General features: G+C 37.7%; 1 protein-coding gene and 1 long non-coding RNA gene across 3 annotated transcripts in view; one reads left to right on the plus strand and one right to left on the minus strand.

Annotated features, from left to right (window-relative positions):
• Positions 1-4960, plus strand: part of dock1 (dedicator of cytokinesis 1) — an 816280-nt gene extending 811320 nt beyond the window's left edge. For both annotated transcript variants that reach the window (XM_070876753.1, XM_070876754.1), the window contains exons 51-52: positions 984-1129; positions 3982-4960. In XM_070876753.1, the coding sequence (XP_070732854.1) occupies positions 984-1129; positions 3982-4074 (239 nt within the window). In that variant the 3' untranslated portion in view covers positions 4075-4960. The remainder of the gene's footprint in view (positions 1-983; positions 1130-3981) is intronic.
• Positions 1-8059, minus strand: part of LOC139260308 (uncharacterized) — a 40085-nt gene extending 32026 nt beyond the window's left edge. Inside the window, exons 1-2 of the long non-coding RNA XR_011592763.1 lie at positions 8009-8059; positions 7372-7450 (exon numbers count right to left, since the gene is read on the minus strand). This is a non-coding gene — a long non-coding RNA (uncharacterized lncRNA). The remainder of the gene's footprint in view (positions 1-7371; positions 7451-8008) is intronic.
• Positions 8060-11825: the final 3766 nt, after the last annotated feature.

Raw genomic sequence — 11825 nt, forward strand, 5'->3', positions numbered from 1 at the left:
GACTAATGTATAATAGTATAATCAAAACAAGTGGGGATAAGTCTATAATTTTATATGTTTTGTTTAAACATGTTTTGGAAAACTTTGATAAATGATATAGAAGGACTTGTTGGGAAGTATTTTTATTTCGATGCAGCACTGTCTTTATACCTGGTAAGATAATAGTTGTGCATCATCTTACCCGAGAAAGAATAATATGGCCTATGATCAAATAATGTGTGTGTGCAAAAAAGACAGAAAGGCATTGTGTGTGTGTGTGTTTGTATGTGTACAAAAGTGAAATGGTGGAAAGAAATGTGGAATAAATTATTTTCGTGAAAAAGAAACAAAATACGATATGCATTCAAATTTTAAAAATAACAATTCCAACTGCAGATGAATGAATTCTCTGTAGTGTATGGGAGAGGATTGTGCATAGTTTTGAGTTCAATATGGAAGGAATGAGTCAGAAGGAATGAGTCAAAATGAATCAAATTACGACACTTTGAAAATGTTAGAGATTTAATTTTATTCAGATTCAAATTAATTACATGAAGTTGAGCTATTAAAATAATTTTTGGTGTAGTTAGAAGTATTATTTGACATTTGAGAGAGTAAAGTCACTTGCCATATTTTCATGTTGCTGTCTAAATATGAGTAGAATTTCTACTGTTTACAATTGCCCATAAATTACTCGAAGTATATGTTGGTTATTGTAAGAATTTTTTTTCTTTATATTGATTCTCTTTCATAATATTTAACATTCTCACAGAATCCTGTATCCTGTTTGCAGATGTGTTACATTCATGAATATTGTTTATAATTTAAATTATGTATGTGACCAGATACACATTATTTTGTTAGGCTAGTTTACTTCTTAAACGCAAGAAATTCAATCAAAGAAGTTGCATTTTACAATATATTTTTGTACATAGGAGAAAAAGTCGCAAACCTAATGTATTCAGATCAAAACTCCAACATAATGTCAATCTGTTCTTTTCTAGATATGGAGCTAAATGGTGCAGTTAATTCCGAGCAGACTGGAAAACCACCTCCTCTTCCTATCAAAGGCAACAGTGGTGATTACGGAACGCTGACAGATAGTCAAGAACTCACCATTCCTACCACACCACCCCCACATCAATCCAGGGTAATCACAGATCTAAAATTTACTAGCATGATTTGTCTCTGTTCTTTCACAGTTGTTGTATTTTTAAATAGACAGTCTGTACACTAAGAAATTTTCAATTTTGGTGTTGTTTGAAACACAATTGACCACTTTATTGTGTTAATTAGAATAGAACTGTGTAAAGTTGCATGCTGCTTTTAGTTTGTTCAATAGACTGATACTAAACAACCTTAATTATTGTTGCAAAACTAATCTTACATACAGCTTAACCATTTAAAATTTATTGAACCATATTTTGAACCACTAACACATGGTAATAGTAGCACTTTTTTAAAAGTTCAATCCGTTACCACCAGTTTCACAACCAGACTTCAAAAATGAGCAAATTAAATTGACTCTACTGTGCCACAAATATATTGGCCCATAATTTGCTGCATCAGGGCCACTAATACTGTCTGCCATTAGTTAGACTTGCCCTTGTACATTTTGGTTTTTAAACATTCTTATGTGAAAGTGGGAACTGATAATATCACAATGAAGGAAACAAGGCAACTGGGACCTGAGAGAACAGGGCAAGCAACTGTGTATCACCTTAACTAATCAGATTGAAGGATTGTGAAATGAACAGCGCAAGAACTCAGCAGGAAGTGTAAATTAGCGTGGGTGAATTCAAAGTCAAATCAGGTACAGAAGGAGAAATAAAGAGAGAGAGGGAAAGATTAGATTAAAAGAGACAGAAAGGAAAGTAAACAAAATGTTTTAAATTTAACATTTTAAAACAATCTCCAACAATTAAAACGGAAGGAATGTGACTCCACACTTGTAATAGTTAATTTTCAGAGCCAGAGAGGTGACTGGCAGTAATTAACATTTATCACATTGTTAAAATGGTACTTAGACTGAAATGGATAAGACTTAACTTTCTATGATAAGTTTAGTTTGTATCTACTATGCAAATATAGCAATATCACGCCATTCAATGCATTTCAATGGTGAAACAGAAATAACATAACACAAGAAATAGGAGCAGGAGTAAGCCATTGGTCCCTCGAGCCTGCTCCACCATTTAATAAGATGATGGCTGATCTGATCATGGGCTCAGCTCCACTTCCCTATCCGCTCCCCATAACCCTTCACACCCTTATTGTTCAAAATCTGTCTATCTTCACCTTGAATATATTCAACAACCCAGCCTGCACAGCTCTCTGGGGCAGAGAATTCCACAGATTTATGACCAACTGAGAGAAGAAATTTCTCCTCATCTCAGTTCTAAATGGGCGATCTCTTATTCTTAAACTATGCACCCTAGTTCTAGATTCCCCCACGAGTGGAAACATCCTCTCTGCATCTGCCTCGTCGACCCCCCTCAGTATCATATGTTTCAATAAGATCCCCTCTCATTCTTCTAAACTCCAATGAGTATAGGCCCAACCTACTCAACCTTTCTTCATAAGTTAACCCCTTCATCTCAGGAATCAACCTAGTGAACCTTCTCTGAACTGCCTCCAATGTAAGTAAATCCGTCCTTAAATAAGGAGACCAAAACTGTATGCAGCAGTCTAGGTGTGGTCTCACCAACACCCTGTTCAGTTGTAGCAGGACTTCCTTGCTTTTATACGCCATCCCCCTTGCATTCCTGATTAATTGCTGTATCTGCATACTAACTTTTTGTGTTTCATGTACAAGGACCCCCAGGTCCCTCTGTACTGCAGCATTTTGTAATCTCTCTCCATTTAAATACTTTGCTTTCTTATTTTTCCTGCCAAAGTGGATAACCTCACACTTTCCCACATCATTCTCCATCTGCCAAATGTTTTTCCACTCACTTAGTCTGTCTATATCCCTTTGCAGATTCTTTATGTCCTCCTCACAACTTGCTTTCCCACCCATCTTGATATCATCAACAAACTTGGCTACATTACACTCAGTCCCTTCATCCAAGTCATTAATATAGGTGTTGAGGTCCCAGCACCGATCCCCATGGCACCCCATTAGTTGCAGTTTGCCAAGCGGAAAATGACCCATTTATCCTGACTCTTTGCTTTCTGTTAGTTAGCCAATCCTCTATCTATGCTAATATATTACTCCCAACTCCCAACCCTCTTATCTTGTGCAGTAACCATTTATGTGGCACATTATCAAATGCCTTCTGGAAATCCAAATACACCACATCCACTGGTTCCCCCTGATCCACCCTGCTCGTTACATCCTCAAAGAACTCCAGCAAACTTGTCAAACATGATTTCCCTTTAAAGAACCATGCTGATTCTGCTTGGCAGTATTATGCTTCTCCAAATGTTATGCTACTTCTGCCTTAATAATGGACTCCAGCATTTTCCGAACAACAGATGTTAGGCTAAATGGACTCTAGTTTCTTGCTTTCTGTCTCCCTCCATTTTTAAATAGGGGCGTTATATTTGCAGTTTTCCAAACCGCTGGGACTTCTCCAAAATCCAGGGAATTTTGGTAGATTGAAACCAATGCATCCACTATCTCTGCAGCCACTTTTGCGAAACCAGCGGCTCGCAGTGTAACCCAGACAGCAACTTTTGGAGTTCCACGTTTAACCGCGCACTTGCCTCTCGCCTGAAGTTGCTGTACCATTTGCGCATAAATAACACCGAGGGCCATTAGTCTCACCGTTATTTTCACAGAAAATTCTGGTCCATTGTGTTCTATGTAATAGAAAAATTTGTATGTTTGATAGTTTAGAAAGTAATTTGGTGTTATCCTGATGTATCATTGTCACAATTTGAAGGCATTAAATGTAAGTCCAATCATCATTCAAGATTCAATATTAAGTCAATATTGCTGGAGATGCTATACGTAAAAATGAAATGAACTGCTCACTAAAATGACTTTCTCTCCAACAGCTCCCTCCACCTCTACCTAGCAAGACACCTCCTCCTCCTCCTCCAAAGGCAGCTCGCAAGCAAGCATCAATAGATTCTGGGATTGTACAGTGATGTACTGATGCTGTATCCAATACCAATTCCAGCCTACGCAATTCCCTTCCAAAAGACAGAAAATGCAGTCAGTCCCATTCTTTTTCCTTTCAAACTTAGGGGACATACAAAATGATCTGCCTCATTTAAGTCTCCATTGTCAACAATTGCAGTGATTCCATTTACAACAATGAGACAAAAATGATGTACTTTAGCCAACAGATTCTGCTACTGAGTTTTAAATATTAACCAATACATATAATGTGCATAAACAGCTGAAATGTTATCATTAAATCTTCTTTTGTGTTGTAAAAGATTAAGAATGTTGCCTAGTGGATGGAAATTTCTGCCATTTGGTTTGGAGAATGATTCAATGACTCTTGCATTAAAAGAACATGAATATATTACTTTTCTTAGCTATTCAACAGTTAATTCATTCTCAGATACGGAATTTTGCTTACTTTTTAAATAAGACGGGTAAAGTAATAGTCTTTGATGAAACAAATTACTGCGTTGTCCATGGAGTGTAATCATTATGTACAGAAGTTTGTATATATATATATGAAGCTGAAAATTTTAAAACTTGTTTTATGATGTCAACATTTATTACAATTGCTTAGTATAATTCTGCAAATGGATTTATTCCTAATAAGGGCTTTTAGATTTTGAAGCTTATTGACTGTAAAGTATTGGTCATATTTTGCTAAAGATCATGTTTTAGTTTTATTTAATAGGGTCAAAAATGGGAAATGGAATATGCCAACTAACTCTACAGTTCTTTTGTTATGATCTTGTCATTTCTAAAACATAATTCTTAGTATTTTCTGTAATCATGATATGAGTGAACTAGATTATTCAGAATTCACTACTGACCCCAAAAATAAAAACAAAAATGTTAAAGTTTCAATGTCTGAAATTTTCATTGTCTATTAATTAGATTTGCTTTGTTTGGTTTATGTCTCGGTTCTAAATAATGAGTGTCAACTTAGTCTAAGCTAATACTTTGAGATCTGAAAAGTCTGTGCTATTTGAAAATCTCTATGGTGCAAACTTTAGGTTTCTCAACCTTAAATTGATTGTAGCACTGTGAAAAGGGAATCCCTTGCATCGAGCCGCAGTGATGTCATCAAGCTGTCTAAGTAATCACTCTGAAGAATTCTCACAGACAGCAAGCCAGGAAATAAAAAGCACTGATTCAATTCACTTTTTAAAAATTTTACAGAGAGCAAAATAAAGATTGGGACATACACATGGGGTAAAGTTAGAAGCTGAAATATCATAAACAAACTTAAAAAAAAGTTGTTACTATTTTAAAAATCTAGTCATTTTCTATCATCATGGAGAAATTTGACATTCTACATATATAAAATTAGTTTTTCAGGGCCAGAAAGCTTCAGCAGTCAATACGCCGTTAAAGCCCCAGTTACACCTGTTCCAACAAGACTTAATTTTTTTCATGGAATGTTTAACAGCGTAATTAGATCGGAAAAGCTTAAGTTTTCGTCAGTTCAACTGATTTCAATGATTGTCAGCTCTGGGGAGTTCCATAGCGCAGCCTGTGGCAGAGCAGGAAATGATTGACTACAACTTCAGGATTTCCGCGTTTAGCTGCGTATGCACCAAATCCTGAAGTTACAGTTAGTTTTAGAGGGATAATGACAGCAGGCCAGTGAAGTATTCTAGCTTAGATCTGATGGCCAGATCCTAGATTTACTTTTCATATATACAGGCAAATTCTAAATAACATCCTCCTGGTTAGAGAGGGGCAAAGCAACAGTAACTTAAGAGAATATTTGGTGCAGATAGAAAGTTTGATATAATGCAGAAAGCTTCTGAAATATCGAGAAAAAAGCAACAGGCACGCATCTTGATTAACTGTTCTATAGAAGGTAATAGGTGGCACAAATTAGCACTTCAAGATTGGATCAGTTTTATTAACAAATTCCAAATGATTACTGGATTGTTTTTGCCCTCTCACCAATAAAAAAGGTATTAATTTCTGGTGGAAGACAAAGCCGAGAGAACACAAAGCTCAGCAGAGATGAAACGATGCAAAAACTTAGTAAGAGGGTTTCTGTGATGGGTACAAGCTGATTATTATGCTTAAAAATGTATGGGGTAGAGTTTCTGCTTTGGGCTCAATCGGCAACCCGGGTGCAAATTGGGCTCAAAATTGTGCTAGTTTTCAGAATTGAATTTTTTGCTCAAGTTTCCGCTCAAACTCATTTGCATATCACTGAACATAAAATCTTCCATGAACCAATGCAATTGGGCAGCGTTTCAGAGCGTAATTGTTTTTCTTCTTGCATTAAAAAGTTTTCCTTGATATATTTAAGAGTGGTAAACCTGGTGCAGTTTTATTAATACAAGTGAAAATGGGTTCATCATAAAAAAATAAGCATTTTTAATCAGAGTGTCTAGTCCACCATCTGAGAGTAACTGAAAATGACTTTAAAGAACTATACCGAACCATTTACTAGTTTCCTTGGAGTACACTAGTCAGTTTCTTAATAAATTCAATATATTGTAATATTTAAAAGGTGCCTATTAGTGTCCTTGTGCCTAGAAAAAAACGTAATTTTAAGAGTCTCATCGAAGGTCTGCAAACCGGTGATTAATTCAATCTGAGGGTGTGCCCAGTTTTGTGAACGGGCAGGCTTCCAGCACAATGTTTTTTAAACCAGCATAAAGATCGTGGAAGCTCAAATTGCGCTGGACGTAATTTGCACTTGAAATTCCGTGATCTTTTGCGCTGGTTTGGCCAATTTCGGGCTAATTGCATTGAAAACCTGTGGAAACTCCAGGCCATAATGTAAGTCTTGCATTTTCTAGCTGTCCAAAAATTAACATTTATCCATCTGTTACTAAGTGTGTCGTTAGTTTAGTCAAAAGTAACTAGCTGTTAATTTGCAATTGCTCAACTGTCCTGACTGGTGTAGAGAATGGGTACAAACAAACAATTTGCTAAGATCCAGTAGGTATGTAAACCAGCCACGAGCTCAAGAGACTCATCATATGTGGAGTGAGGCAGAAGCTGAGGCAAAGAGTTTCAGTTCTGAAGGGAATTTGGTGCTGAACCGGAGCTCTGGACTAGTAAGAACAGAGGTTTAGTCAGATTTAGAAGGGACAAGCAAAGAAGAGATAGTAGGGTTACAAGGACAGCTTATGATGTGCGCAACATGGATGATGTGGATCATTCTGGATACACATGGTATCTGGGGAATACACTCCTAGGAAGTGCCACAGGACTGTGACTTTTGAAGAGAACATTTCTGAGCTATGCAGAAAACAGAATGAAGAGAGTTTTATGGAGCTCACCTTTCACATGACCGTCAACCCCACAGATTGAAAGACGGTCAGAGTTGAAAATTGAAGCAGAAAATGTGTGGGTGACCACCTGCAGGGAGACAGAAAGCAACAGGAATTTAAAATAGAGGGGAACTGTATTTTACAACTGTATAGTAACTATATGCTTTGTGATATCTGGAGGCCTGGACTAATGATCCCAGAGATGCGAGTCCAAATCCCACCACGGCAGCTGGAGAATTTAAATTAAGATAATTAAATAAGTCTGGAATAAAAAGCTAGTATCAGTAATGGTGACCATGAAACCATCAGATTGTCGTAAAAACCCATCTGATTCTCTCATGTCTTTTAGGGAAAGAAATCTGTCCTTACTTGGTCTAGCCTATATGTGATTCCATCCCTTGACTTAACATCCCTCTGAAATGGCCTAGTAAGCCGCTCAGTTGTAACAAACCGTGACAGAAAACAATAATAAAACCGGACGGACCACCCGGCATAGACCTCGGCACTGACTTTGGACACGATAGTGGCACATCCAGCCCAGTCGACCCTGCTAAGTCCTCCTCGCTAACATCTGGAGACTTGTGTCAAAATTGGGAGAGCTGTCCCACAGACTAGTCAAGCAACAGCCTGAAATAGTCATACTCACAGAATCATATCTTTCAGCCAATGTCACTGTTGTAGGCATTAGGCACCTGCTGAATATATTAAAACACTAGGCATTAGGCACCTGCTGAATATATCTAAATTCATATAAGTTTAAAGTGGCCACATATAAAATGGCTGCCCAAGCATGATGGGTACTCAGCTAGTCAAGTAATGAACTGGGGCTGACCAAGCAATGACCTAGTGAGGCCCACTACCAGGAATGCCTTGGATACAAGATAATTATAACGAACCATTATAGTACACTGGTATAATCAGTGACTTCACACAGCCGAGCCCCGAGGAACAGAGATAAGGGGGGAACCTGTTTCACATAACAAGGTCATTAATCAGCCCGAGCTGACAAAAACCGAACGTACAGCCCCTGAGATATCAGGAGAATTCTATTGGGTTAAAGAAACCTATATGTAATCTATAATCGGTATGATTGGATTGTGTCCAGCCAAAGTGGGCTGAGTAACTGTAAAGAACTATTGTAAAACATATAAATATCGATGAGTTTCTTTGTTCGTCGGAGAGAAGTGCCTGGATCCAGTCCTGAGGCTTCCTCCCTGCTAGCGAAAATAAAGGCCGCATTGGCGTTGGAACCGACTCTGAGTGTTGAGTGATTCTTCCGAGAAAACATTCACGCTAACAGTGGCGTCACGAACAGGATTTCGGGGTCGCTGACGCTCTTGGAGAAACCGGGTGAGTATACCTTAAACAAAATTTTATAACGGGTGCGGAAGGTGGATGCTGGTTGATCGACACGAGGAGACGGTCCAATATCTCAAACACCTAGCCTGAGCCTGAATTAAGAGGACTTTAGTCCCGTGTGACGGCCAGGAACTAAGTAAGTGCCGGGAACACACTTGGACCGTGGGATCGTGATACCGAAAGACATCTTCCGGACCCAGTAGTGTGATTTGAAATATACCCCGGGGTAGAACCAAGCGGTGTACAGCGGCTAACGGAATCCAAACCTGTGAACAGGGTCGGACCAACGGGCAGAGCGGTGGTAGGTAGTTGTTAAGGATACGTAGAGCACTGCGGGAATTGCTTAAACGCGTTTTAAGAATTGTATAAGTTTGTGTAACAGCAGAACTTGTGACCTGACAGTAGCCAGGAGACGGTCTACTACAAGTTACGCTACGTAGAAAGCGGACCTCTGAGAGTAGATTCCTAACGGTTCTAGTCCTACCCAGGAATGGCCACGAAAGCAAGTAACCTCGAGTGGGGACCAGAAGGGTCCCTTACCCGCCACCTGGCGGAAAAACAAAAGAAACTAATCAAGAAAATGATTAGAGCAGGGTAGGATCCTCAGGACCTGCCAACGAATCAAAGGGAATGGTGGGAGAAGGAAAAGAAAGACAAAGAGGAAAAGGCAGTAGTTTTGATACTGCGAGCCCACGTAAAACTAACAGAGGAAGTAAATCAATATGTAAGAAATTTTTTTAAAAACCTGATAGTGATTATCTTAAGTGAAGTATGGATCCAAGAATAGAGCCAGCCAAAAAAAAAATTAATAAGCTTTGTTGAATGAAGAGAGACTTTTGTGAATGTCTGTCGTTGAGAGTCCTTGTGTGATTTTTTGACTGCGGAATTAATTTTTTTATGTTTTCATGTTTCCGAAAGCCTGGTTGGAAGAGGAATGCAACTGTCTGTTTATTTTAGCTCCACCCACTTTTCCAAACAGAGTGAAAGTTTTTTTAACCCTTTGTAGTGTTGTCCTGTATGTGGGAAGTTTTAAGACATTTTAAGTTAGAAACACAGGTGTGGATTTATTCGGATGATAAGTTACGGAGCTAGGAAATGTACAAAGGATAGGTTTGTTGAGCAAAAGATAAAAAATACATGGTCCCGGTGGTTAAAAAAAAGAATTTATTTGACACGCTCACTTACTTGTCGAAAGAAAACACGCAATCATTGATTACATTGGGTTGAAAGACATAAATTTAGTCTAGGAATGAGATAAAGAATGCCTTTTTTAAAAAAAACTTCTAGCTCAAAAAAAAAGTTTTAAATAAAGATTGAAATTACAAAATTTGAATTGGGATTTTGAGATATTAAGAGAAGGCACAGCAAAATACTGAGATGGATTCAACTAAAAATTGTTTTAATTTAATTATTAAATTAAATCCCTTAAAGAAAAAAGGAGAAATAAAACTAAAAGGTTTGGAAACAATCTAGAAATACCTTCACGGATCAGATCAAACTCCTGGTCGAGTGGCGAGCTATCTGCGAAGGTGTAAAAGGGACTTTTGAAAAATGTTGGAACAGCAAGCTTTAGCAGTTTAGAAAAAACATTTGAAGAAAGGTGATCTGAAAAGAAAAGGACGTAACGTACTAATTAGGTGTTGAAGAAAAAAAGGGGGGTGTTTGTGATGGAAACAGACATAACTTACTAAATACTAGTTGATATCGACTGTGAAAAAGATATTGGTTTAATTGGAAAAAAAATTTTGGAGGAGGTAAAAGACACTCTACATTGATAATTTTAAATTATGAGAAAGTTTCAATGCAGTTTGAAAAGATTTCCAAAATGGACAGTGTTTATCAAGAAAAGTCCCGAACAGTCTAAACAAGCAGGAGAGTTTTGAAAATAATGAGGAGAAAAGATCTAAGCTATGCGAACTCAGCACAGAAAGGAAAAACTGGGAATTAGAGAATCTTACTGAATTTTTAAATTCTTATAGAAAATGGAACTGGCACGGATGTTTAGATTTTGTGCTGAGAGAGAAATAAAACACAAGATTTGCCCAGTGAACGGGACCGTAAAAAAAACCGAAATGTTGGAATGTATGAAAATAACGAGAAGAAAAGATCTAAGCCATGCTAACTCAGCACAGAAAGAAAAATTGGAACTGGCACAGAAGTTTAGATTTTGTGCTGAGAGAGAAATTAAAAAAAAAACAACATTGAATTTCAGTAAACAAAATAGCTATTAAAAATGTGTGGTCTCGTTTTAAATCAATTTTTAAAAAAAAATTCTTTGGCAAGTACTTGAATTAGAAGTTAAGAAAAAATTGGAGTTTAATCTAAAATGCTGTCTTTCCCGATGAGAAGATTTTTATTATGACCACTTTACTCATGATTTATGCTGTTTTAACGGATTCCTAATTTCTAAGCAAGTTTTTAAGGCACAAAAACTTTAAAAAAAGAATTTTTCAGATGATTACGTAAAGTCACGTAATGACATCAGGCTTTCTTACAAACCTGTAAAGGAGTTAACCCTTTCCATTGACAACTGTTTTATATTGGACATTATTAATTTGGATTTCTTAATAAAATAAAGAAGACTCACCTGACAGACAGAGGAAATGGTGGGATATTCAGAATAAAAATAAAACGGAACTAGCTGGTCAAGAGTTAAAAGCTAAGATAAACAGGCTGGAAGAGATGTTTTAAAAAACGGGACTAGACGGATAGTGCAGTGCGCAGCCATAGCACCATCACCTATGGCAATCGAGCCAATGTACTCCACGGTGGGTAGGTGTAGTCCACAAACCCAACCTAACGGTAAAGCAGACAGCGATGTTTTGAGGAATAGTGGTGGCATTGGTGTTGATTGGAGTTTGGATAATATTTAGATGGGTCATCGTGCAGGCTCGAGCACAGCAGGCTCAAACGCAAAACCGACGGCAGCCCAGACAGGGACATGAAGTGATAGAGATGGTACGACTATAAAGAATATGGTTAACCTAATCCTTACCTTCGATTCCACAGAGTGACAGCGACACAAGTAGACCAGAACCTAACACCTGGTGACGACCAGGCTATCTGTTTAAAATTTTCAGATAAAACACTCACCAAGATGGGAC

This window comes from Pristiophorus japonicus, chromosome 3, assembly GCF_044704955.1.
Source record: "Pristiophorus japonicus isolate sPriJap1 chromosome 3, sPriJap1.hap1, whole genome shotgun sequence".
NCBI lineage: Eukaryota > Metazoa > Chordata > Chondrichthyes > Pristiophoridae > Pristiophorus > Pristiophorus japonicus.